The 26,328-nt window shown below is 54.2% G+C and overlaps 10 protein-coding genes across 10 annotated transcripts; 4 read left to right on the top strand and 6 right to left on the bottom strand.

Annotated features, from left to right (window-relative positions):
• Positions 1 to 1,435: 1,435 nt before the first annotated feature.
• On the bottom strand, positions 1,436 to 2,683 carry LMJF_29_2410 (conserved hypothetical protein; the record flags this gene model as incomplete). Its single annotated transcript, XM_003722276.1, has 1 exon — positions 1,436 to 2,683. The coding sequence occupies one exon, from the start codon at positions 2,681 to 2,683 to the stop codon at positions 1,436 to 1,438; it is 1,248 nt and encodes a 415-aa protein (XP_003722324.1).
• A 2,404-nt stretch (positions 2,684 to 5,087) lies between these two features.
• LMJF_29_2400 (conserved hypothetical protein) lies at positions 5,088 to 5,765 on the bottom strand (the record flags this gene model as incomplete). Its single annotated transcript, XM_003722275.1, has 1 exon — positions 5,088 to 5,765. One exon carries the CDS (start codon positions 5,763 to 5,765, stop codon positions 5,088 to 5,090), a length of 678 nt encoding a protein of 225 aa, XP_003722323.1.
• Positions 5,766 to 11,227: 5,462 nt separating this feature from the next.
• LMJF_29_2390 (putative kinesin) lies at positions 11,228 to 12,997 on the bottom strand (the record flags this gene model as incomplete). The annotated part of the gene is made up of 1 exon (XM_003722274.1): positions 11,228 to 12,997. One exon carries the CDS (start codon positions 12,995 to 12,997, stop codon positions 11,228 to 11,230), a length of 1,770 nt encoding a protein of 589 aa, XP_003722322.1.
• A 1,744-nt stretch (positions 12,998 to 14,741) lies between these two features.
• LMJF_29_2380 (putative kinesin) lies at positions 14,742 to 16,514 on the bottom strand (the record flags this gene model as incomplete). The annotated part of the gene is made up of 1 exon (XM_003722273.1): positions 14,742 to 16,514. The coding sequence occupies one exon, from the start codon at positions 16,512 to 16,514 to the stop codon at positions 14,742 to 14,744; it is 1,773 nt and encodes a 590-aa protein (XP_003722321.1).
• Positions 16,515 to 17,003: 489 nt separating this feature from the next.
• LMJF_29_2370 (putative 60S ribosomal protein L39) lies at positions 17,004 to 17,159 on the bottom strand (the record flags this gene model as incomplete). Its single annotated transcript, XM_003722272.1, has 1 exon — positions 17,004 to 17,159. The coding sequence occupies one exon, from the start codon at positions 17,157 to 17,159 to the stop codon at positions 17,004 to 17,006; it is 156 nt and encodes a 51-aa protein (XP_003722320.1).
• A 925-nt stretch (positions 17,160 to 18,084) lies between these two features.
• On the bottom strand, positions 18,085 to 19,446 carry LMJF_29_2360 (aspartyl putative aminopeptidase; the record flags this gene model as incomplete). Its single annotated transcript, XM_003722271.1, has 1 exon — positions 18,085 to 19,446. The coding sequence occupies one exon, from the start codon at positions 19,444 to 19,446 to the stop codon at positions 18,085 to 18,087; it is 1,362 nt and encodes a 453-aa protein (XP_003722319.1).
• Positions 19,447 to 20,776: 1,330 nt separating this feature from the next.
• On the top strand, positions 20,777 to 21,619 carry LMJF_29_2350 (conserved hypothetical protein; the record flags this gene model as incomplete). Its single annotated transcript, XM_003722270.1, has 1 exon — positions 20,777 to 21,619. One exon carries the CDS (start codon positions 20,777 to 20,779, stop codon positions 21,617 to 21,619), a length of 843 nt encoding a protein of 280 aa, XP_003722318.1.
• A 400-nt stretch (positions 21,620 to 22,019) lies between these two features.
• LMJF_29_2340 (conserved hypothetical protein) lies at positions 22,020 to 22,574 on the top strand (the record flags this gene model as incomplete). Its single annotated transcript, XM_003722269.1, has 1 exon — positions 22,020 to 22,574. The coding sequence occupies one exon, from the start codon at positions 22,020 to 22,022 to the stop codon at positions 22,572 to 22,574; it is 555 nt and encodes a 184-aa protein (XP_003722317.1).
• Positions 22,575 to 22,839: 265 nt separating this feature from the next.
• Positions 22,840 to 24,081, top strand: LMJF_29_2330 (conserved hypothetical protein; the record flags this gene model as incomplete). Its single annotated transcript, XM_003722268.1, has 1 exon — positions 22,840 to 24,081. The coding sequence occupies one exon, from the start codon at positions 22,840 to 22,842 to the stop codon at positions 24,079 to 24,081; it is 1,242 nt and encodes a 413-aa protein (XP_003722316.1).
• Positions 24,082 to 24,670: 589 nt separating this feature from the next.
• On the top strand, positions 24,671 to 25,789 carry MKK (putative mitogen activated protein kinase; the record flags this gene model as incomplete). The annotated part of the gene is made up of 1 exon (XM_003722267.1): positions 24,671 to 25,789. The coding sequence occupies one exon, from the start codon at positions 24,671 to 24,673 to the stop codon at positions 25,787 to 25,789; it is 1,119 nt and encodes a 372-aa protein (XP_003722315.1).
• Between the last annotated feature and the right edge of the window lie 539 nt (positions 25,790 to 26,328).

Below are 26,328 nucleotides of genomic sequence, written 5' to 3'. Positions count from 1 at the left end.
GCTCCCCTTTCTGCAATCCTTGTTTTTTTCTGTCTCTGTTTCAGCCACTCCGCACAAGCCCACCCGCCCCTCTCCCGCACCACTGTCCCATTTTTGCCTCGCTTCGTCCGAAGCTTCGTGCTCCGTACTCCCCTCCCCCCAGATAAAAAAAAAAAACACAACAACACGCCGCGCAACGTAAAGCATCAGCATCAGCAGCAAGACGAAGGTGAGTGAAAGACGACAGGAGGCTTAGGAAGAGAGACACTAGTGAGGAGAGATGCAGATGAATGCGCACTGGCACACACAAACGAGAAAGAGAGGCGCACAATGATACATTTGCTTGTTCTTGTCGGTTCCACAACGTGCTCACCATTCTCTGCCGTAAAGCATGAATCCAAACGCTGCTCTACCCACCAGATCTGTCGCAGGCCCCATCCGCGTGGGGCGAAGCAGCGCTGGACACACACGTGCTACAGCAATGCGCCGACGCAGTCATCCCAACACCGCCCCTCTGCGAGACTCTACTCGCCCTCCCAACCCACGCATCGCGGGTCGCTACCCAGTGCGTCTCCGCGCGGTCGCGCACTCAGGCGCCCCACACCAGTGGGGCAGTGTGAGGCCCGGGGGTGGGATACGTACGAGTCGCGCTGACACGTCGCCCATCACATGGATGGCACCAGCGCATTCGCCGTCGCGGGTCGCGCCGACGCAACGCCGTATACGACCTGGCCGCCGACATCCGCAGCGGCAAACCGCTCTGGCCTCCCCCCACGTCGTAGGCACTCGGCCCTGCCACCACCAGAGACGGCTCGGCATCGGCAGGGGAATAGGGAGAGGCTGCTTGGCTTCCCCACGCAGAGTGGGGGGGGGGGTGCACTGGCCCTGAGGTACCACGCATGGAGGGGTGTGTCCTCCCCCCTCTGTCATCGGGGCACACAAGGGTGGATACTGTCAAAAACGCTGAAAGGTGGACTGGGCCGCCTCCCAGTAAAAGGGGAAGCAGCGCGCGCAAATGAGCGGTTGGACACGCAGACGTCTATTGAGTGCCCACGTGCACACACATAAGGAGAGCATGCGAGGAAATGGTGCAGCAACGCTAGGAACGACGGAAGTAGCGCCTCTTGGTATGCCCATCCCATGAAGAGTGTCGGCGGCCAGTACGCCACAGCAGAGCTGCGGCAGCCGGACAATGAGATGGAGGCCGGGGGCATTGGCACCCTGCTGAAGAAGGCAGAGAAAGGCGAGCGAGAACGAGAGGGCTCGCTGTCGCCACGACATGCGCAAAGTATCTCAAACACAACGAGCGCACATCCCCCCCTCCCACTCACCCCCACACGCAGAGAAGCTTCGTATCTGCGTGAGTGTGGGTATATGCGAGAGGAGGAGTGCCCAAAAGATCACTCTGTGCTCACCCTCAGTACCCCCGCATCGCACCCTCTTTCTTGCTTCGCTCTCATCGATTCTTCTTGAGCTCCGCGAAACGGCGGAATGCCTCCTTGTAGTCGCTGAACGAGGCGTGGCTGATATTCTCTCGCAGCACAGTTGCCATCATTCTCTGGCAGTGGCTGGCGTACAACTTCGGGTCCCTCTTCTCCTCCTCGGTCGGGTGATAAACAGGAAGAAGGCGCACCTCAGCGTAGTTCACAAACTGGCAGCTAAGCCGAAGCAAAATATCCCACAGGCCATTGCCACCGACGCCGCGCCCCGTCCAGGCAGGATTGAAGTGCTTGTAGGGGAAGGCAATGCACACCATCTGCACCGGCACTGCAGCCTCGAACACACCCTTCTTGAACATGAAGAGGGCTTGCTGATTCCCTGTCGTCCCCTCAGGGAAGATCATCAGCTGTGGCGCTGTAGGGTCGGCGGCGCGTCGCAGGATTGTCGCCATGGCCTGCTCTCGTGACCTCGCTGCATCTCGGTCGACTAAGATGCTCGAGCTCCCGCGGACAACGTTGCCGAAGAAGAAAAAGGAGAGGTTCTCCTTGCGCGAGACAAAGGATGGGAAGCCGCCCATGATGTAGACCCAAATCACCTCGATAACGCAACTGTGGTTTGCGATGAGGATCTTGCACTCAGATCTGGTGGCAAACTGGCCGTACTGCTGAACGTTATACACACCGAGCACGGAGAAGGCCACAATAGAGATAAAAGCCGTCACCCGGGACCAGAAGCCAAACCACCATGGATGCGTGTAGCGGTCGAGGTAGCCTGCGACACTAGCAGTGAAGAGGCCTAGGAAGATACTTGTTGTCGCAGTAAAGATGCGCACAAAGGCCACACCGGTGGCCATGAAGCAGAACATTTTCACCCGCTCGTACGTGTCAGCTGGGGTGTCGTACTCGAAGGCGGCCATTTTGTCCACCTTTGCCGGGTTTCCCTCCTCGTAGTCGTCCGCCAAAGACAGCTGCCTAGGCCCCGGGGCAATGAGGCACCGGATGTTCCATACGAGGAACAACGTCACGATAAACACTCCATTCGCGCACAGGTACGCATGAGCCCATCTAAGGAGGCGCCACGCAATAAAGTGGCACGACGCCACGGCCGCCTCGTCCGCGGTGCGCAGAAACGGCGCGAGGGCGCCAGACAGAAAGGCGTACCACAAGAACGCCGCACATGGTATGCGCAGATACTGCTCTGCCACGCCGTGGAAGAGGTAGGGTGTTGCGACAACAGTTGATTTCATCGGCTTGTATTGTGCCATTGTATGCGGCTGAATGTGGAACGTGAAAAGAGGCGGCCTGCGGTTGCAGGCAGAAGAGAAACAGGTGGTGGGATGAGCTTTGATGCGCACGCAAAGTCGCGTTCGGCAGCACAACTGCTCGGAAGCCCACGTTGGGCGTGGGGAGCAGGAGTGGGAAGTGCCTTTCAGCAGATGGAGCCAGAGAGACCTGCAGAACGCACAGCAACATTAGAAGAGATGCAAAAAAAAGGCTTTTCTTGCTGGGTTCTCACCGTATCCGTCATTCTCTGCCGTAAAGCATGAATCCAAACTCCGCTCTACCCGCCAGGTCTGTCACAGGCCCCATCCGCGTGGGGCGAAGCAGCGCTAGACACACACGTGCTACAGCAATGCGCCGACGCAGTCATCCCAACACCGCCCCTGTGCGAGACTCTACTCGCCCTCCCAACCCACGCATCGCGGGTCGCCACCCAGTGCATCCCCGCGCGGTCGCGCACTCAGGCGCCCCACACCAGTGGGGCAGTGTGAGGCCCGGGGGTGGGATACGTACGAGTCGCGCTGACACGTCGCCCATCACATGGATGGCACCAGCGCATTCGCCGTCGCGGGTCGCGCCGACGCAACGCCGTATACGACCTGGCCGCCGACATCCGCAGCGGCAAACCGCTCTGGCCTCCCTCCACGTCGTAGGCACTCGGCCCTGCCACCACCAGAGACGGCTCGGCATCGGCAGGGGGATAGGGAGAGGCTGCTTGGCTTCCCCACGCAGAGTGGGAGGGGGGGGGGTGCACTGGCCCTGCGGTACCGCGCATGGAGGGGTTTGTCCCTCCCCTCCCCCCCCTCCGTAATTGAGGCGTCAAAGCGCCCTCGAAGAAGAGGGAGCAGAGAGTAACCAGGACGGGATGAAAAAAGATGGAACCGCAAGCGAAGCCAGAGAGATAAGAAAGAGAAAGAACCATAACGCTTTTGGGTGAGTTTCTTCGTTTTTTTTTGTTGTTGTCCAGAATTTCTGCGGATGCTGTGTGTGCTGTGCAACGGAGAAGGCGCAATGCACACCAAGGATGGCACCCAGCACCTCCACCTCCTCCTTTACGCGCGATTCCTCAACGCAGAAACAAAAACACCAGGGGGATCTGGCACGCGACGTGAGTGCCGTGGAGGATGTGGAGAAGGCGAAAGAACAGATGAGGTACGGGTGGAGCGCAAAGACGAAGAGGAAGAAGGGAAGAGAAGACGGTCTCGTGGTTTACTTCTGTGTCTATGTGCGTTGGTCATGTTTGTGTTCTACACAAAAGTGAAAGCCCACACACACACACACACACGCATAAACGTTGTTTCCCCTCTTCTGCGTTCGCGTCAACCGCGGATCTCCCTCTTTATCGTTTGCTTTCACTGTACCGCCATCAAGGGAGTGACTGTCAGCACCCAGCAGACAGAAAACACACGCACATCAAGGAGCTGTAGGCAACGGTGAAAGACACAAGACTATAACAAGACAACAAAGAGAGGGGGAAGGAAAAGGAGATGGACATCAGTTCTGCTCTCGGTACGGTGCACCCATCCAAACGAGGAATCGAAGGGAAAAGAAAAGAGGCAAAGCTTATGTGGAGGGTGGGGGGAGCGGGCTGTAAAAAAGGGGAAGGAAGAGACAGAACGGACGGAAGGAAAGCAAAAAAAACGCGAGCAGCACCACGTTAGGGCATTGTAAGTGAAGCAATGGTACGACAAAAACAAGGCCCTTCGGGCAAGTGAGGGGGAGGGGTTCAGATGCGCCAGATGGTGTTTGTTTTGGCTTTTCTCTTTAGTTCAGCGACAAGAGTCGTCGCACCAAGCCCCAGCAGAGATCGGAGGTAGTGAAAAGAGACGAGCTAAGGGAGAGAGCAGTGTTGTCGGTGAGGGCGTCGAGAAGTGGAGAGGGGGGCAATGGCGAAAACACAAACAGCGAACAAACAAAATACAACAAAAAAAAACGATCGAATTGGAAGTAGTAGCAGTAGTACAAGGAACATGAGGAAAAAAAACACGCACATGCTCAAAAGTGAAAGAGAGAGTGCGCAGAGGTGAACCCCCGAAACCCCTCCACTGGAAAGGGAATGCATAGGAGAAATGCACAGCCGGCGCTGAAGACGGGAAGATACTACAGTGGACGAGGGTTTAAGGCCAATTGGACCTCACATCACGCAGCAACACAGCAACCTCCCAGCAGGCAGTCAAGCTCTCGCACACAGCCGTACACATACACGCACGCCGTGATAAGGAGAGAAAAGAGAAGGAGCGGAGAGCGCAAGCAAAACATCACAAGATGGTACACAGCCCAGGAGGAAGGCCCGACACAGAGGATGGCACAGTTGTACCCTCCCCCCGGTGAAGCTATGAAAGGCAAGCATGGCGATCACACGGCAATGGTTTACACCACATCCACGTTTCAAATAGGGGTGAGGACGTTGAGATCCACAAATTCGCCCCGCTCCAGTCGGATGGCTTGCCGGCTGATACGCTTGCTCGCCAGCACGTCGGCGATGCATGGCGAGGTGAAACGGCGGAACACATGCTCGAAGATGTCAGCCAACACCAACAGCGTCTTCTCCTGTGCGTTGTACGCTCTCGGGTGTGGCACAATAAAGTCCTCGACGAGAAGAGAGTTGAGCGGGTTTGCACGGAACACGCTGGGGGTGTTGTCTACGAGGAGTACTCGATCCATGGGGCGGCCTAACAGACGAAGGTCCTTTGTGCAACCTATGTCGCCCGTCCACCACATGGGGTGGCGGTAGACGCAGTACTGCACGGCGCAAACCGAGTCGATGGTGCGAATCACATCCAGTGCGTACTCTCGCGTTCCGGCCGTCCACACAATAACCTCACACTTGCCCTTCAGCGTCCTCAGCAGCTGTACCACACCAGGACGCTTATAGACGGTGTTGTCGCGGCTATACACAAGAGTCTCGTCGAGATCTAACACAACCACGAGCTTGCCGACATCCTGCGGCCGGGGAGGTGGGATTAAGGTAAGTGAAAACGTCAGCGGCACGTAAAGAAGCGTGGTCGCGGCGTCGATACTCTCCGCGCGCTTTGGCTTGGGAGATGCGCTAGGTACAGTAACCATGTCGAGACACGGTGTTGAAGGGAAGGCCGCGTCTTGCGCTGCATCTGTCCATGTAGCGGAAGTGGGGGTTGGCGCTACAGTTGTTGGGAAAAGAGGGCTGGACTTGGCGTTCGCTTTTCGGCCGCTCCTGGTCGGGTGCTGGTGCCTGCCCGCATGAGCACCGATCTCCAGGAGGTTGCTGAGCGCTTCGTGCGCGAGCATGGAGCACTGGCCAAACGGTGTGGATGGAATCGGAACCTTGGAACCAACGGCGTGTGACGCGGTGTGAGTGCCGTCGGCCGCTGTAGTCGTGGGGAATCGGGAGGGGGGAGCGTTCCCTACCGCTAAGCGAGTCGAATCCTCCAAGTGCGAGAAGGGAGTCTCAAAGGCCGTTAAAAGTCGGCCACACGATCGCTTGTTGCTGGGGCTAAGCAGCGGCGGGGCTGTTTGTCGGTTCCAGCGCCATCTAGGGTCGGAGTGAGTCTTATTCGAGTTTCGCTCCTTGTCGCGCCTATGACAATGCGACGAGGTAGAAAGACGCATCTCGGGAGTAGAGGCCGACTCTATGGCGACGCGGTCGGCAATGCTGAAATGACCAAAAAGAAGCTGCCGCCTACTGCGTTGCGAGGGCTTCTACTGACGGACCGGTGATTCTCTGAGCTGAACGAGGAGAGCAGGAAGGAAGAAACGCCACGAAGCAAGGAGGAGAACGGAGAAGTCCTTTCTGATTGGCCCTCCGTAAAGTCTTTTCTCTTTGCTATGGAAGCAGGCGAAAGTATTTTGGATTGGACGTGTGCGTGCAGCAATGCGTGTTCGCGCAGCGATGAAGGATCACTGTAGACCAGAGGGTAGGGGACAGGGAAGCGAACGAGAAGAACAACGACAGAACGAACAAGAACGAAAGATATAGAGACAGCTGAAGGAAACAAAAGAAAGCGAGAAAGTTGCCTGTGATTGCCAACATCCAGCGACCGCTGTAGACGTTGCGTTTCGTTGTTTCAGTCCGAGCGTCGCGCGATTCGCAAGACGTTTGTGTTTCCTCCTTGTGGCTTGTACGGAGTGGAAAGAGGGTGAAGCAGAGAGAAGTAGAAAAGGGGATGACACACACACGCACGCGGGGGATAGAAGAGAGAGGAGAGAAAAGGTGGAGGCACAGGAGACAACAGAAAATAAAAGGGGCATTCAGCTCCTCGACGCACCCGCCATTTCTGCCATAGAACATGAATCCAAACGCTGCTCTACCCACCAGATCTGTCGCAGGCCCCATCCGCGTGGGGCGAAGCAGCGCTGGACACACACGTGCTACAGCAATGCGCCGACGCAGTCATCCCAACACCGCCCCTCTGCGAGACTCTACTCGCCCTCCCAACCCACGCATCGCGGGTCGCTACCCAGTGCGTCTCCGCGCGGTCGCGCACTCAGGCGCCCCACACCAGTGGGGCAGTGTGAGGCCCGGGGGTGGGATACGTACGAGTCGCGCTGACACGTCGCCCATCACATGGATGGCACCAGCGCATTCGCCGTCGCGGGTCGCGCCGACGCAACGCCGTATACGACCTGGCCGCCGACATCCGCAGCGGCAAACCGCTCTGGCCTCCCCCCACGTCGTAGGCACTTGGCCCTGCCACCACCAGAGGCGGCTCGGCATCGGCAGGGGAATAGGGAGAGGCTGCTTGGCTTCCCCACACAGAGTGGGGGGGGGGTGCACTGGACCCAACGATACCAAACACTCAAATATCTTCCTGTCAGTAGGGGAAAGGGCAAATTACTCTACGTACATGTATAAATCGATATAACTATATGCACCGCCCTCACAACGGCGCGGAGACGTAACGCAATATGCGCAGGGAGATGAGCAAAGAGGAAAAGGTGAGTGGCAGTGACACCCGAGGGAAAGCGGGCGAAAGAGATTCAACATCAGAAGACGCAACGGAGAGAAGCACGGGCACACAACAACGGCGTCCATAATGCCGTCAAACAGTCGAAACAGCAGCGGCGCTGGTCACCCGTGGGAACAATGGCAGCACGAAAGGGAGAAGGGAGAACAGCAACAGCAAGAAAACACAGAGATAAGAGGAGAAAGCGGGAAAGGAGAAGTGCACGGCGGGGTGCAAATCAAACAAATGACGGTGAAAAGGAAAAGATGTAACCCAGGACGTAGCGTGAAAAAGCTGCAAGAGAGAGAGAGAGAGAGAGAGAACGAGGGAGCGCGCAAATGTACACGTAGCAGAGAGAGGAACAAATACGAGGGAGCAAGCGAGAAACTAGACGGGCATCGTAGTAACAAGATGAGAAAACAACGCGCTAAAAAAAGAAGGAAGGCAAGAAAAGAGCAGCTCAGTTGAGCTGCACTGCACACGCCACCCAAGAGAGATCCTTTGAGAAAAAGACGCCAATGACCTGTTCAAAGAGAGACTCGACATCGGCGAACCAGTGAATATCTTTGCAGGTGAATCGGTGCGGCGAGTCTGTGCCAGCTAGTGCGCGTGTGAAAGGGAACCTACCTCCTCCTTTTCTCTCTCCCTCCCTGATGCCCTGGCAGTGATGTAGCCAGCGGACACTGAAGACACCAGGGAAACAAAGATGCGCAGAGATGACAAGCGCGAAAGAAGGCGGAGGCGCCGCACAACAAAAAATCTTGTTTCCTCCTTGTCCCTTTTCTGCCTCTAGCAGCCTTGAAGGAGCCACAGCGCCAACCGTTTATTAGGCATCTGCTGTCGCGTCTATCGGTGAGCTTCAAGAGAGAACAGAATGGAAGGAAACCAAGCTTCAGCGGTGTTCCTCAAGTGAGAAGAGCGGCTTGCGAGGAGGAACAGAGAGCCGTGCACACGTCCAAACAAAAAAAAGGAGGCCAGGGAAGGGGCAACAGTGGTAGGGTCCGGCGTGTGGATCGGGCGTGTCTGAGTGAGTACGCGCACCTAAGGCGAATGATCTAGTAATATATATATATATATATATATCTTCGTCAATGTGCCATTCTCTCACGAACACGTCAGCGAATGCACGAGAAAATGGTTCAGTAAGCACGAAAAAAAAAACGCACAAGACAGACGGAGAAAGAGTTTGAGAAGCAACCGAGAGGCCGGAGGGAGAGAGCGGTAAAGGAACACAAGCCGCAGAGCAAAGAGGGGAGACCCAGATGAGAGAACAGGAAAGCGGAAAAAAAAAGATCCCAATAACGATAGGGGGAAAGACATCCGTAAGTCCACACGCACATACACACGCGCAGACAGACGCACAGCCGAGTGAGGCAAAGAAGAACCCAAAAAGTAGACGCCGAGAGAGAGGGTACGAAAAGAGATGGAAAGCTGTGCTCTTCGGCTTCGCCGTCGTCCTTCCCTTCCCGGCGCAGTCTGTTTTCGTGTCGTGTTTTCCTTCGCGTTGCTAACTTGCCTGCAACATTTCTGGGAAAAGAGAGACTCCTCTCTGTTTTCTTTTTCAGTGCGCTGAAGCAAATGCAGGGCGCTGTCCACTGCGCAACGTGTTACACAGAAAGAGAGCGGGGAGGAGACACCGAGAATGAGAGCGGCACACAAAACGGAAGTCCTGTATGCATGTATATGGGAGGGGGCAGGAAGGGACGGAGGGAGGCAAGAGCCGATGTGTGTGCCCATTTCCGATATCAATAAATTCATGACATGAGAGATCGTGCGAAAGAAGGCGAAAATGTGGAGGGCGAAACGCCAAACGAGGAGCCACTCGCACCGTCTGAGACTTGAAGAAGCGCACCTTAATGTCTACACGCACAGGCTGTGTGCTCACTCGCTACCACATTGCCGACGGTGTAATATTTTCCGCAGTTTCTTTTGTTTCTTCTCTTTCCTTTGAGATTGGGGGAATGAAAGCATAAAGTCCGCACTGAAAGAAGGTGTCGCCCTTAGGCGACACGCTTGGAGAAGAACTCTGACACGCTCTCGCTGACGCTGGCACGTATCCCCCTTTTCTGTGATTTGCGCTCTGTTCTAGTATCGGCGTCTCAATCACTGATTCACCTGAGATGTTGTTGATCGTATGCAAGAGAACACGGACGACGAGGAGACAGCTCAGTGCGCGGTACCGCAGGACCCAGTGCACCCCCCCCTCCCACTCTGCGTGGGGAAGCCAAGCAGCCTCTCCCTATCCCCCTGCCGATGCCGAGCCGCCTCTGGTGGTGGCAGGGCCAAGTGCCTACGACGTGGAGGGAGGCCAGAGCGGTTTGCCGCTGCGGATGTCGGCGGCCAGGTCGTATACGGCGTTGCGTCGGCGCGACCTGCGACGGCGAATGCGCTGGTGCCATCCATGTGATGGGCGACGTGTCAGCGCGACTCGTACGTATCCCACCCCCGGGCCTCACACTGCCCCACTGGTGTGGGGCGCCTGAGTGCGCGACCGCGCGGAGATGCACTGGGTGGCGACCCGCGATGCGTGGGTTGGGAGGGCGAGTAGAGTCTCGCACAGGGGCGGTGTTGGGATGACTGCGTCGGCGCATTGCTGTAGCACGTGTGTGTCTAGCGCTGCTTCGCCCCACGCGGATGGGGCCTGCGACAGACCTGGTGGGTAGAGCAGCGTTTGGATTCATGTTCTATGGCAGACGTAAACATCTTGGAAAAAAAATAGGAAAACTGATGGGCAACGGTGGCAAAGCAACAAGGCAAAGGAGGAAAGCAACCGTGATACATGGAAAAGGGAGAAGTAAAAGAGATGTTCGGAACTCTCACAAGGCTCAAGACAGCCACCACCACCACCACCCTTTCACACACACACACACACACACATACACACATACACACAGCAGGCAAACAACAGAAAAGAAGTGCACGCGCAGTTGGCTTCTAAGGAATCCTTTTTGTTTGTTTGCCACCACCCTGAGCTGCGGAAAGCGGCATTCGCGTGAACAAAAAAAAGGGAGGGGAGAGAGAGAGAGAGGGGGGGGGGCGGCCAGGCGAGAGACAAAAGTGAGAAAAGGCGTATGGAGCGATGATGAAACACATGAGGGGGAAGAACGGGAGACAGAAAGAGGCAGACATGGAGCAAGTGTATCCTTCGAGGGGGGAGGGGGAAGGGGGGAGGAGACGAGCGCGAAGGCGGCGGTAAACGAAAAGCGAGTAAATGCCATCTCATGCGAGCGGGGGCAAGAGAGGGAGACGAGCAGCATACGCAACGCAACACCACAAAGCGGCACACCACAGCCCATAAACGACCACATCACACACGAGGCGAAAAGAAAACGAGAGCCAAGAAACAGGAAAGGACGAAACAAAACAAACGTGTAAAATGCCGGAAGAGGAGCGGTGCCAGCCATGAGCGGGAGAGGAGGAAGAAAACGCAGCACAGAGGCCGTCATGCACACACAACACGCGCATCCACAGAAAGTGCCCGCACAGTGATGCAAGAGTGCCTCATCGTATCATCGCATTATGCCAACAGAGTAAGAAGGTGGAATCTTGCGCGGGGTACATGTGTGGGCCAAAACCTCTGCTGTTTCCCTTACCCCTTTTTCTCGACTACGTACTGAACCCAAACACCTCAAACGTAAACAGATGATGAGTGCTAAAGTGTGCAATCACCTCCGGTGACAAATGTGGCAGCTCAAACCGCTTTATGAGATCCCAGCGCGGATTTGCCGTATCCTCCGCAGTGCTCGTGGTGAAGTAGCGGTTATCCTGATCAAATAGCAGAGAAAGCTTGCAAAACGAGTGTCGGCAGAACTGCGGCGGAAGGCCCTCAGCACCGACTATCCGCAGGCAGAACTTAATACTCCGCCCCACCAGCTCCATTGGATCCTCGCGCACTGTAAGGTCGTTGCTCAGGGAGAATACTTGCACATGCAACGTGGTAGATGTCGCCTGACCGTTTTCGGCAAGTAATGCCAGGCGGTAGGCCCGCTTCTCACCACACAGCACGCCCCGCAGTGAAATGGCACAGCGGCCTTTGTAAAAGAGAAATGAGGCTTCATTGTCTAGAGACCAAATAATACGCTTCTCTGCGGCCTCGACTCGACGCCGAAGGGCAATGTTGCTGAGCTGTATATGCTGCAGTGTGCTTTGCAGGCGCTGCACGGCGGTGCCTTGCGAGCGGGCGGTATGAACAGCTAGACGCAGCGCCTCCCGCTCCTCCTGCAGTATCGACACATCCACTTCATTTGCATCCCGCGCCGCCGCTAGACTCTCCAGCTGCTTCTCTAAGCTTGACACAACCGCCTTCAGCTCCTTCAGCTCCAGGCTCTTGACGATGCTGTTCACCTTCGCCTTGTTTGTGATGGCCATCGCGTTGGTGGCGTAGTCCAGCGTGGAGATGGACTCCGTCAGATTGAACGCGGTTGGCGACACCGTCGCCAGCATCCACGTCTTGCTGTTCCCGCCAAAGCTCTCCGACAGCAGCCGCGTCAGCTTCGACTCGCGCAGCGAGATGAAGGCGTCGCTGCCCTTGCGATCGCTGAAGGAGTTCAGTGCGCGCCCGAGCATCAGCAGTGAGTGGTTGATCTTCTTTGCCTCCTCAAACTGCTGCCCGCTCGACTCTGTCTTCGTCTGCCGCTCGCTCCCCGCAAGGTCCACCAGCGACACAACGCACTCCAAGTCCTTCTTTTTCACACACGCGAACTCCTGCGACAGCGAGATCTGCATGATCGCGTGCGACCGCGAGCTCGTCTCGTTCATCCTCGTCTCCGCCGTCTGACGGTTCGCGTTGCCCTTCCGCAACAGCTCCATCATTCGCTCAGCGCTCAGCACCTGGTGCACGCTCGCGCCACGCACGTACACGCGCCGACTCGGGTCCTCGTGGATCTCCAGCGACTCCGGCTCCTGCCCGCGCTGCCGCGGCGCAAGCAGGTCGCGTACCTTCTCCATGTACACCTCGATCATCGACAGCGACACCTTGATCGTCAGGTCAGCGTCCTCGTCCACCATCCGCTGCGCCTCGTCGAACAGGCACCGCACAAACCGCGGCGCCACTCCCGCGCGCTCCTCGCACCCCAGGTCCCCGAGCAGGCTGTACGTCTTTCCGCTCCCCGTCTGCCCGTACGCAAAGAGGCACACGTTGAACCCCTTGTATGCTTCCCTCAGCATCGGCCGCCCGATAGCCTCGAACACCTCCGCCTGGTCGCCACTGAACACATGGTCGAAGTGGTACGCACGCTTCGTCCTTTGCTCGTCATCCACGACGACACTGCCGCCCTCGGCACCGCGCACTACAACCTTAGTGCGATGCCGAACCCCCTTCTTTACAGGCCGAATGCGGAGAGAGACCTGCACGCGGGACTTTGCATCGTCCGACATGATTTGAATAGATCGAATTCACCTTGTGTGTGTGTGGGGGGGGGGGGGGGGTAAAGTGGGATGAAGCGGAGACTCGTGGTGTCACAATGTGCGTGTTGGTGCACGCGTGTTTCTTGTCTGGGCTGCTCTGTCCTGTTCCTCGCTTCCGTTACAAGTCAGAAAAACAAACGTGACACATGTGTGCAGAACGCACGAAAAAAATGAGCGCAGCAAGGCGGAAACGCCGGGGAGGGGAAGAAGGAGTGCTACACGCCTGCGCTCAAAGGTTCACTTGAGTCGTGTACATGCACCAGGGTCGGCGGACAGTTAAAACGCTGCTGAGAAGATGGTGTTAGTGGCTCTCCCTCTTCGTGATCGATGACTACGTTTTCAACCGGCAGCTTTTGTCTGGTGTGAGTGGTGACAAGCTGGAGTGCTGGGACGCAGTAGCGTGAGGCGGAGTCCTCTTGGATAACAGAGTCTGGTGTGTCAGAAGCCCCCTAAGCAGAAAGAGTCGCTAAAGAGATGCCCCTGTGGCCACTGGAGCAGAGCTGGAAGGCAGCAAGAGGCAAGCGTAGTAACGCCAAAGGTCAACGCTGCATAGAAGAAAGTGACAGGACAGGCGAAAAAAAAGAAAACAAATGAAGTCAAGGAAGCAGCCGAGAGAGAACGAAAGGACTCGGCACCTCTCCTGTTCCAGTTGGGGTGTGTTGCTGACTGGGAACAAACGTGCTGCACCCGCGGTAAACTCGACGGAGGTGTGCTTTCGGGGGCTAGGGACCTTCAGATGAGTAGAGGGAAGCTGTGGCATGACGCGGGTGGGCGTGCATCAGTATGGAAGAGCAGCGGCATTGACCCAAGAAGCGAGAGGAGATACGAGGCGAAGAGAGTCAGTTAACCGAGGCTAGAGAGCCGTAGAGGAGCCACACATATGTATGACGTTTATGCGAGCCGGTCTCCATTACTATGTGTGACACTCTCACAAAGAGACGTGCGCACAAAGCGAGAATTGCGTGCTGCTTGAGGGAGAAAAGAAAGAAGCGAGCAACACACCTTCCGCAACAAAAACCAAGGAAAACACAGCATGGCACCCCCTGGTATATCAAACTGCCGCGCCTACGCACTACTTGAGAGTAGTACGGAGAGCGATAAGATAGATCTGCATGCTTGCCGAAAAAGAAGCCTGACCTCACCTTTGATGCTTTCCGTTTTCTGCACACAGGCCTGCTAGAGTGGAGTTGTGCTCGCGTACTAAAGCAGAATGGTCACGCCGAAGAAAAAAGAATATTTTTTTGTATCTACTTCTTGTCCAGAGGCGCTACTGTGTGGTTGTCGAGTGAAATGTGCCAACGGACAAACATGCACAAACAGAGAAGCGAGAACAAGCACGAGAAAGCAAAGCCCCGTTCAACTGCCACCCACGACACTGACAGCAAGAGTAACGGAGACTGATCTGCGCCTCACTCAAGGGTGCAGCAACAACAAAAAAGCCCGCTGTGTCTCTGCTGTTCGGAGTAATGTGCGAGCAGAAAGTGGAGCAAACTAACCAAAGAAGGCATAGAAACGGCCCCTCAGCTAGGCAAGGCAGTCGCGCTCTCCACAACTTCACAGACAGGCGTGCAGCAGGCGCGTTCAATGGGTGTTACAAGCTCTAAGAGGTCCATTAGCTGCGCGCGAGTCCCCTAGCATGTACACATACACAGGCAGCCCCGCACTAAAATGTCCCAGAACACCGACACAAGGCAGTGAGCAGGTGTTCATTTTTCTACGAAAGACACCGCACCTCCGCATCATCTCTCTCCAGCGAGTCGTCAGCGGCACTCGTGATGCCTTCCACCTGCAGATATAAAACATCGGCGGAAACAAAGCGCCGAAGCTCGTCTGTCATGGGGCCGAAAATGTAGACCTGCTTAAAGTTGAACTTCGGGTTACCACCGTTTGCAGAGACAATGGGGGTGACAACCCGACTACTCGCCTGCCCCTCAAACCAAATCGATACACGCACGCCATCCGTGGCAAAGTCAGGCAAATGATGCAGTTCGACAAGCTCTACGACCACCATCACCTCATTGGCCTCTGTGAGCAGTACGTGAAGGTTGCATTGCAGCAACGGTGGTGGTCCCACCAAATCGTACAGCGGCACGACAAGTGTGTTTACTTCGTAGGAGCCTAGGGGGATAGAGCGCAGTGAGGTTTTGCACGTGCCACAAAAGCATACAAGCGGTGCACGTGCTCCCCCTACACCAACGCCAGCAAGCTGCGATACCATTTCCGACACAAGCGCATCGCGCTCCGTGAGCGCCTCCTGCAACTCCACCTCCATCTGTGAATTGTTGAGCGTCAGCAGTTCTCGATTCAGCGCCGCGATATCCGCCCTTAACTCAGCCACTTGAGACTCGTAGCTTTCAACCAAACACTTTTCACGCGCTACAGAGCCACCAAGGTACTGACGCAATCTGACGAGGTCACTATACTCCAAGTCTTTGGAGCTCTTGTTCACCTTCGCCTTGTTTGTGATGGCCATCGCGTTGGTGGCGTAGTCCAGCGTGGAGATGGACTCCGTCAGATTGAACGCGGTTGGCGACACCGTCGCCAGCATCCACGTCTTGCTGTTCCCGCCAAAGCTCTCCGACAGCAGCCGCGTCAGCTTCGACTCGCGCAGCGAGATGAAGGCGTCGCTGCCCTTGCGATCGCTGAAGGAGTTCAGTGCGCGCCCGAGCATCAGCAGTGAGTGGTTGATCTTCTTTGCCTCCTCAAACTGCTGCCCGCTCGACTCTGTCTTCGTCTGCCGCTCGCTCCCCGCAAGGTCCACCAGCGACACAACGCACTCCAAGTCCTTCTTTTTCACACACGCGAACTCCTGCGACAGCGAGATCTGCATGATCGCGTGCGACCGCGAGCTCGTCTCGTTCATCCTCGTCTCCGCCGTCTGACGGTTCGCGTTGCCCTTCCGCAACAGCTCCATCATTCGCTCAGCGCTCAGCACCTGGTGCACGCTCGCGCCACGCACGTACACGCGCCGACTCGGGTCCTCGTGGATCTCCAGCGACTCCGGCTCCTGCCCGCGCTGCCGCGGCGCAAGCAGGTCGCGTACCTTCTCCATGTACACCTCGATCATCGACAGCGACACCTTGATCGTCAGGTCAGCGTCCTCGTCCACCATCCGCTGCGCCTCGTCGAACAGGCACCGCACAAACCGCGGCGCCACTCCCGCGCGCTCCTCGCACCCCAGGTCCCCGAGCAGGCTGTACGTCTTTCCGCTCCCCGTCTGCCCGTACGCAAAGAGGCACACGTTGAACCCCTTGTATGCTTCCCTCAGCATCGGCCGCCCGATAGCCTCGAACACCTCCGCCTGGTCGCCACTGAACACATGGTCGAAGTGGTACGCACGCTTCGTCCTTTGCTCGTCATCCACGACGACACTGCCGCCCTCGGCACCGCGCACTACAATTTTACCACTTTTCTGATCCCCTTTTCCCAAAGGGCGGACACGAACAGACACCTGCACGCGCGATGTAGGGTCCGCTGCAGCGCTCATTTCCTGTTTCAAATGCGTTGTCTATTTCGTACAAATGACAACGAGAAGTAGCTGTCGTTTCTTCCCTACCGAGGGGAATAAGCTTGGGTACCAGAAGTGCTGCAGAGGCACCGAAGTTTTTTTAAAAGTGAAAGGGATAGTATAACGGTACGAGAATTGAGAGCAGAACAGCAGAGACCGTCTTGGTGAAGAGCATTTTTCCACTACTTCTACGCAGTCGAAATGCGATCTGTGGCGGGTATAAGCGAAAAGCACGCAATGCGCCGCATCTGCCCTTTTCTACTCTAAAGACGTTGTTTTCCTTCATTCGAACCGCAGTGGGAAGGAGACTGCTCGCCCATAGGTGGGAAAGCTGCGAAGCTGCTTCGAGAAAAGAAAGCTTTGTGGGCTTCCTTGGTAGTGGGTTGCTTTGCTTGGTTTTAATAGAGTCAATTACATGACACGAACTAATAAAAATAAAAGTACATTCGCTCCTGGAGGTAGTAAACCTTAGTAGTTCAGCTTCGTGCGGCGCCAATGGCGGCGCTTCTCGTTCCACTTGATGCGGTTGCCAGTGCGAAGACGAATCCAGTAGGGAACCGGCTTGTTCTGGTTCATCTTCTTCGCGTACTTCTTCTTAACGGCGAGAGGCTTGAAGCGACCCATCTTGTCAAACTTCTAGGAACTGTGATTGTGGGATTGGCAGTGTTAAGTTTGAGGTCGTTACATGTGAGCATTGTGTGGGGGCATTTGTTAAATTCGCAAAAGTGCATTTCGTTGCAAAGAAGCATAGAGACGAGTGGAGAAAGTAGGCGAGCGCAAAATAGTAAGCCACGAACAGCACGCTCGAACGACGGCGTGCGAACCGCTCAAGACGAGTAGGGAAATGCTGCGCCTGTAACTTATAGTTCACCAGTGGCTGTTGCCTCATGCAGACAAAAAGGTTGTCCCATAGAAAAGAAGCACCTCTCACTATACTGGAAACTCCCCTGTGGCGTAAAATCGAGGCCTTTGGACTCGAAAACATGGTGACAGTGCAGCGATCCCCTCCACTGCACTCGACACGCTTACTTGAGTTATCTTTGGATACGAATCTGTAGTGTCATGACAGTGGCTGCCGATCCTCAACGCGTGAATCTGGAAGTTTCTTTTTGGAGAGAAGCAAAGGAAACTCGCCGAAACGACCAAAGAACAACGACAAGAGAAAAAAAAAAAGACAGGGAAAATTCCTCAACAGCTTTTCCGAACGTGAAAAGGAAAGCCTTTCACTGCATACACATTTTCCGTCAATCCCTCAGTTTTCTCAACTGAAAGCGAGCCCGAATCGCAGAAGAGAAAGAGAGGGAGACGACTGAAAAGGGCTGCAGTAGCAACATTCCAACGGTATCTACCGCTTTGGAAGCTGTCGACCCTTGCCACAAGTAAACAGAAGTTGACACCTTCGCAGGCAGCCAGTATGTTCTCGCCAAAGAGAGGAAATAATTCACTAAACTCAACCCCGGGACCTAGCAATTTGTCAACACTACATAAAGATGAATGTGTCAGAGAGTCAAGAAGACTAAGTCGACGATTTGGTAGCATTTGCGGCCAACTACTCATGCGGATTTTGGTAATTGATGAAAAAGGATTCAATCAGCTTTGTCATGTAGTAGACATCGACAGTACCGCACATCTCCCGGATACTGTGCATGCTAATCATGGGGTTGCCAATATCAGCAGTTTTTATACCGGACAGAGAAGACAGAATGGGCCCGATGGTGGATCCGCAGGGAGAGTCATTTCGCACCACAAACTCTTGGATGGGTATGGCAGCCTTCTTTGCCACATCCTTCACTACGGCTGCTGTCAATCCGTTGGTTGCATAACGGGCGTTTGCATTGTATTTGATAACAGGTCCTCCGTGAAGAGCTGGTCGGTGAGCATTTTCGTGCTTGTCGGCGTAATTCGGATGACATCCATGTGCGCCATCGACGGAGAGAAGAAATGAATTGGCGACCAATGTTGCACGAAGGGTTTTGTTGCTTACAATGTGTTCAATAACATCAGGAACCAGTGAGCCAGCAGCACCCTGGGATGAGCTGGAACCACACTCTTCGTGATCGAACAAGCACACCATGCGCATCATCGTATCATTTTCCAATGCGTCAGCCTCGATAATTGCCTTCACAGCACAATAGCACGAGATGAGATTGTCGAGGCGCGGCGAGAAGATGAACTCATCATGAATTCCTCCAATCACTGCTGGTTGAGTGTCAATCACGCTCAAATCGAAATCAACAATTTCATCCGGGTTGCATTCAGCAACGCTCGCGATCGCCTTTATCAAGGAAACGCAGTGATTCGGATTGGATGCATCCTTGTCGTCACACTCCGCAATCCTCGCGGCTATCTGCGTCGATATGATAGGGATCAGATGAGACTCCTTGTTGGGCGAAAACGATTCACGATCCTTAGCAGAGGTCAAATGAATAGCGAGATTTGGGATACGCATGATTGGTTTGTCGATCTTAATGATTTTCTGCTCCAAGCGTTCTCGCGAAATCATAACGCGGCCGGCAACTGTCAAATCGCGATCAAACCACGAGTGCCACAGACCGCCACCGTAGCACTGGACTGCAACGCGCTCGTAATCAGCGGCGGTTGATTTTGTGCGCGGCTTCAGCAAAAAATTAGGGGAATCCGTGTGAGCGCCAACAATTTTTACACCGTTCATCGGGTCAAATTTTCCTCCGACTGAAAACGCAATGATGCTGGTGCCATTGCGCATCAAGTAGTACTTGCCGCCGGGAGTTAGTTCTGGCCAAACCTTTTCTTCATGAAGCTGCGTGTACCCGGCGTCCTTCAGCATTTTGGCAACTGTTTGCACAGCGTGAAATGGGGTGATGGCTTGATTCATAAAGTTGACAAATTCCTTCGCCATCTTCACAACGTGCTCAGACATAATGGTCGCCATTTTGCCACGAGGAGAAAAATAGACTGCGGGGAGAGTAGCGGGCAAAAAAATCTGCTACGGTGCGCAGCGGGACGGGGCAGACAAAATACAACAGGAACAGACGAGAGATAGTGTGAAGGAGACACAAAGAGAATTACCAATTCTATACGCATAGGACTCGGGGGGTAGAGATTTTTTACACGCTCAGCTGCATATGTGTGTGTGTGTGTGCGTGTGTGAGTGGGTGGGTGGGTGCGTGTGTAACTCGCAGACAACCGGTGAGACGGTGTGCCTTCGTCGAAGTGCGCCAACATCTCATTCACAGGGGAAAGGATGTCATAACAGTTTTTTTTTTGAGCACACTGCCGTGTGGATGAGATATTTTTCTTGGAACCGAAAACAAGGCTCCGTAGCTACCACGAGCAAACAGCAGGCCTGCTTCACTGTAGATGATAGTGTTGTGTTTTGCATTTTTTTCACTGGTGAGGAGCATGCTGTTCAACCGAAAATTGCCGAACAGATGAGCTGAGGTGAAGGAAAGCCATGCTGATCAGCAAGGCAAGCCCCACAGGGCTCTTGAACTTGGAACTACTAACACCACTCTGACGAGAAGAGCACAGAGCTACAAAGTCTCACAATGGAAGCCGCCAATAGGTATCAACAGTTGGAGTCACAGGCGTGACATCCGTCTTCCTGCGCTCAAAACAAAAAGGCTTTCCACGGAGATGGCTGGTCGTGACCTTCAAAGTTGCCATCCACTTTTGTCAACAACAATGTATGGGTCTCTTTACTAGTATTCCACTGTCTTCGTCGGTAAAGAGTCTCTTGATGAAAAGGGAAAAGCGGCTGACAGAACCTGCCACTACCCACGTCAAAAACTGGACCCGCGTAACACCTTTTGTCCACTCTTATTCCAGCTTTTCTGAAGAAACAGATACACTTGCTTCTCAGTTGAACATGCAAATGAAGCACTAGGGGGGGGGGCACATAGGTCAGTTTGTGTGGCGTTGAAAAAGACTGCGAACACCGTTGAACAGACTTGCGTTCCCATCGCTACTAGCCCCTCTCCCCGCTCCCGTGTGCATTCGCTTAACACCTGCCTTGTTTGCGATTGCGGAAACTGGGGACCAGCAAGAAGCAGAAGCTCTTGCCTCCCCTTCGCGTTGCGTACCTTCTCACTTCAAAAGAGAGGGGGGAGGCGAGTGAGGTGGCAGAGTGACCTTACCTCTCTTAATACACACATTTTGATTGATGTTTGTGATGACAGTGTGGACCCTCTGTCTTTACTGGAAGTGATGCTTCCGTGCGGTTCTCCTTGGAAAAAGTGTCACAGGCAGTGGCAGCTGTTGCCATGCGCTGCACAGGTACTGCTTTGCTGCGGCACGGCAGCAAGGCTTTGAAATGCTCGCCCTCTCGTTACACGCTGACTCTGACCTGCGGTGAAAGAGCTACTCGCCTCTATTCAGTGTCACACTCCTTCTTTCCCCAGCTGTGGTGCCGCTTTCACTCATTACTACTCTCTGCCATTTTATCCTCGTCTTTTTCTTTTAGCAACAATGCACAGTCATCATCAATGAAATCTCTTTTCCACCCGTCGCTGGCGGTCCTCGGGCCGGTGTTTGCGATCCCTTTAAAGCAACAGAAGATTGATGAAGTTGTCCGCGTCGATCATGCAGGTGAGGTGGCCGCTGTGCGTATTGCGAGGCACCAGCTTGAGTGGATGTCGCCACTGGACGATGCGTTCCCAATCACGCAAGAAATCCTGGACGACGAACTTGTCCACCAGCGAGTGATGTCTGAGCTTGCCGAGCGGCACGGTGTGCGGACCACTTCGCTTGATCCCCTTTTCAAACTCGGAGCATTTGCCTTGGGTGCCGGGACGGCGGCGCTAGGCAAATGCGCGATGATGTGCTGCCATGCGGCTGTTGAAGCCACCATTTTTGAACACTATAATGATCAGCTCCGCGAGCTCCAGGTGCTCGAGGACAAGTGCTCCGATATCAAAGAGAGCGAGGCCGAGAAGACGGCCTGGGCGGATGTTAAAAACTACATTGTGAAGTTTAGAGATGAGGAGAAGCATCACCAAGAGCTAGGGGAACAGAACGGTGCTGATCAAGCTCCTGTCTATCCGCTTCTCTACAATGGCATTCGACTTGCCTGCAAAGTTGGCGTTGCGTGCGCCAAGCGTATCTGAGCTGCTCCTCGAGCTTGTTTGAACTCTTACCCTTCGAGTGTCATTTCCAACGTCTTCAAGTGCACTAACAGAAACAAAGCAAAAGGAAAGATGCCCTTGGTTGATTAGTCTTGGAAACTAGGTCAAATGACTATCGTCGAAAGCGTATTTAGCTCACGAGATGAAATCAGCGAGAATGGCAGCTATGGGCTCGATATGTGACTGCGATTGATGAGGTGAGACCCGGAGAAAAGAAACTGATGATCGCATGTGCTTTCGTCTACTGGTTATGCTGCTTGTGCTTCCTGCCGCACTTTGCGTGCGCATTACTTTTCGGTGCCGCCATCCGTTCACTTCTTACTTAACCCAAAGCTGAAAACGACCTGATATCGAGCCCCCTCTTCTTTCTCGTTTGGCCGCAATGGAGCTTTCGCAATGTGCCACGCAGGCGATCTCAAAGTTCACTGACGACTTGGAGAGCATTGATCGCAAGTGTGAGGAAGAGACAACTGCCCTGCGCCTCGAGTACCGCAGCAAGATGGAGCCGCTCCTGATGGAGCGCCGTGAGCTTCTCAAGGGTGTCACCAACTTTTGGTCCGGTGTGCTTTCGTCTCCTGAGACACCGATCGCAGCGCTGCTGAATGGCACCATTGATCCTAAGATTATTCGCGCTGTCACAGATTTTCAAGTGGTGACCCGTATCAGCGAGAATAAGCTCTACCGGAAGATCATCTTTACCTTCCGTCAGAACATGTTTGTCGAGGAGGGCGAGATCTCGCGAGAGGTTGACACGGACATGGAAACAACCTCTCTGCATCCAGTCAAGTGGAAGTCTGGCACCGAGCGCGCGCGCACTGACTCGTTTTTCGCCTTCTTCACAGAGAACTTTTCTTCGGATCCAGAAGATGTGATGGAGGTCACTGAGGCTCTCGACACCATTTATCAGAACCCGTTCCTGGCGGTCGAGGCGGACTAAACGCTGCGATACGGCGCTAAACGTCGTGAGAGGAAGGTTAACGCAAGAACGGTAAAAAACAAAAGGCAAGTTTTCCTTTTGGTGTCTCAGCGACGATATGCTAAAATGTCTGGAACACTATCACCTTAGATGTTTGTTGGCCACGAGTGTACAAGCAACTTGTTCGACAGCACTTTGCGAGCAGGTAGCGGTCAGCAGCTGCTCTTGATCACCTTGTCTTTCTCTGTGTTTGGGCTCGTTTAGCTTTTCATCTCAACTGTTGCAAATGCTCTGCACTTTTTACATCTGCTGCTGCTTCTCGCTGGACAAGGAAAATCGAAAACAAATACATCTGCAAAGTGGAGTAGAACCGCTTGCATCTTTTCAGTATATCTTGCTAAACGCACCACAATTCGAAACGATGAATCTTCAGCAAACTACACGTGGCATACAAGACCTGCTTTACACACTTGGTACATCACTGGAGAGGTTCAGGGGTGCGAATGGCTTGCAGCATCTGCTAACCACGGGAAAACTATCCCTTCTGTCACTTTTTGGCGTGTTCGAGCGCACTAGAGATGAAGAATACAAGAAGCGGTCCGCCGCTGTAAATGAGACTCGCCGCTGTTTACTGCAGTTTGTCGACGATTTCGAAGGAATTACTGAGTCGACCGAGAATTTGGTGCGAAAAATAGACCGGCTGCTGGGTACGCTCGAGCAGTTTCATCGCTGTTGTGACATGGAAGTTGACGATCGCTCCAATGTCGGCGACTCAGATGCCCCGCCACTGGGACAATATTTTCGACAGATTCGCGAGGCCAGTAGTCGGTTGAAAGGGTTTCTTGATGACTTCAGCGCCTCGAAAATCACGTGCGTGGATGTGACACGCACTGCCATAAGGGAGATCGAGAAAGTGAATGCAGACATGTCGTGCAATGTCGCGGCTGCACTCACAGACTTCGACCGTCAGCGTCGTCGCCTTCAGATGAAGGAGAACGAACTGATGCACGCCATGTCTCGCGCCACGTCGGGGGAAAACCCGGCTGTACGATACGCAGAACTCAACTACGTGAAGGAATCGGAGGCGCTAGAGAGTCTTGGTCGGAAGTACATTGATTCTCTGGGAAATGCCATGACGGCAACTCATTTTGCTCTTGAACAGTCGTCGATGACCGGCTGGGCGTCGTCCAACGTCTTCTTTGTGCAGCTCGGTCAGCTTTTTAGCGAGCTATCGGCAATAGGTAAGGCGATCGCAGCGAACTTGCTGTCCATAAAGAACTCGCAGAAAGTGTCTCATCAGTTGTCAGAGGAGAAACGAAGGATTTTGCGAGAGCAGAGAGCAGCAGCTGCCGCGGCAGGTGTGGCGACCAGCAATGTGACATATCTTTTTAATGGAGGTGGAGGTGTCTCACCAGGGGCGTCATCTCCTCTTGCCACTCCATCGCCAGCGGGCCTATCTGCTAGGGTAAGCTCACCGACTGAAGGACCGGGGCGCGGATCCGTGAATCTTGACGATTTGTTTCACTGAGGAAGGTCCTGATGGTCATGACTCGACTCTGCCGCGTTTATTGCTTATTGTTTTGTGTGCAGTCCTTGTGCTCTCCCTTAGTTTGTCTGTACTGACTTATCACCCTATCGCTACGTGCTTGCTTGCGTCCCACTCGTTGCGAAAATGAAAACGCTCTGCTTGTCTGCCTTTTGACGCCGTGTGCGAAGCCACAGCCGTTCCCCAACATAAAGCACTTGGGGAGGTTGTCCCTTTACTTGTGTCTTCCACGGTATGCGTTCGAACGCAAGGTCCCTCTTGACTTTTGGGGATGTTGATTGAGACGCCTGTGCTACTCTTTGTTTTTCTGCGCTTCGCGTGAAGCAGTCGGGCAAGTGCCGAGGACGCAGGCTGAACCTACATATCACGCGCAGCTCCGACGAGAAACGACAGCTCCTCTCTTCACCACAGCGCACGATTGTGTTGTTGTGTTATCGCTGCTTCTCTCAGACTTTCTTTTCTCTGTCTCTCCGTAAAAATAACAATAATAACGGCTGCAAAATAAACAGGGTTTCTAATCACTACATTGGCGACTACAAGAAGGAACTATAATAGCTTCATTTTAAGAGCAATGAAGAATCGACCCGCTCTCGCGCTGGATGCGGCAGTTGTGGAGAAGTTCCAGCAGGACTCGAAGTCTTATCAAATCAACAGCAACAACTCTCTGCAGTTCCGTGCGTTCCTCTTCAATGAGGCCGGTATGTACACAAAAGACGGCCGCGAGCTGCCGAGTACTGTGAAGAAGGATGACATTGACTACTCATCGAAGCGCAACGTCGGCGCTGGAGCGAGCGGCGACGTTTTTTTCGCGCGCCTCAAAAAGGGCACATCGATTGCCTTGAAGCGTATTCCCATCTCGTCCAAGGCGCATAGAGACGAGGTGGACCGTGAGCTGCAGGTTTTCATGGCCCGCGGCGATTCCCCGTATGTGATGAATAACTACGGCGCCTTTTGGGATGCCGAGGACGATGCGATTGTGATCCCGATGGAGTGGATGCCGTACACAGTGAAGGACCTCGGACTGTTTTGGGGCGGACTCAACGAGGCACTCTTGAAGGCAGTCTTCTTTCAGGTGGTGTCTGGCCTGGTTTACCTGCATGATGTGAAGCGTGTGCTGCACCGTGACCTGAAGCCGAGCAACCTGCTCATCAGCGAAACTGGCCACGTAAAGATTGCTGACTTTGGTGTGTCGAAGCTGATTCAAACGCTTGCTGTGTCGTCAACGTACGTTGGCACCATGTGCTTCATGGCCCCAGAGAGGTTGGAGCAAGGCATGTACGGTTTTAGCAGCGATGTCTGGTCACTGGGACTCACTATGATCGGTGCTGTCACCGGCAAGAACCCCTGGGCGCCGCCGGAGGAGATGAATCTCTACCAGCTGCTCGGTAAGATGGCTAACGGAAGCACACCGACGCTTCCTGAGTCCGGCGCGTTTTCCGACGACGTGAAAGACTTTGTGAAGCAGTGCCTCGAGCGTGACCCGGACACCCGCCCAACGTGCGCAGAGCTGCTTCAGCACCAATTCTTTGATGGGGTAACCACCGAAAGTGCTGTGGCGATGGTCAAGATGGCAGTGGAGCAGATGACTCGCCTCATCAATAACAACGCACAGAAGGAGACGGAAGTGGCTCGATCACAGGAGTCTCTGGAGAAGGATGTAAAGGCACAGCTTGATAAGATGGTGTTGTAGTGGCGGAGAGTGATGTAGCTTCTTGACTTCTGCCTCGTATCTGCTTTTCCCTTACAAGGAAAGGTGGTGTGCAGCGCTTTTGTCCACTGTTGGCTGCTTTTTTTTTTATTCTTCACCTGCTTTCCTTTTCTTCTTCGTTCTCTTTTGTATGGACTTGCCCTACTCCTAGGTTGTGTTCTAGTCTGCTATTTATGACTGTCGTCTTTTCATTATTATTTTTTTTTGTTGGCCTTTACTGCGAAGGGCCGCTGTGGCAATGTCATGTACAAGGCAGCAGGATTCACAAAGGTATGACATACACTCTCTGCCACGTGTGTGCTCACATGAAGCGCACCTCTCTTCCAATGCTACCACTCATCCCCTCCGTGTTGTTTCTCGCGATACTGTCACACTCCACTGCGTGCATGTGTGCAGGATACCGGAGTAAGATTTTTGTGCTTCCCGGAGGTTGTTTTCGTTCTGCTTTACGTTTTTGTTTACTAATATTGGCGTGCAGGTTCCACCTTTCACTTTCCTCCCTTCCTGCCTACCCTTTCTAT

Source organism: Leishmania major, chromosome 29 (assembly GCF_000002725.2).
Source record: "Leishmania major strain Friedlin complete genome, chromosome 29".
Classification (NCBI taxonomy): domain Eukaryota; phylum Euglenozoa; class Kinetoplastea; order Trypanosomatida; family Trypanosomatidae; genus Leishmania; species Leishmania major.
Note: the sequence above shows the minus strand (reverse complement) of the source record. Positions and strands in the feature narration are given on the sequence as shown.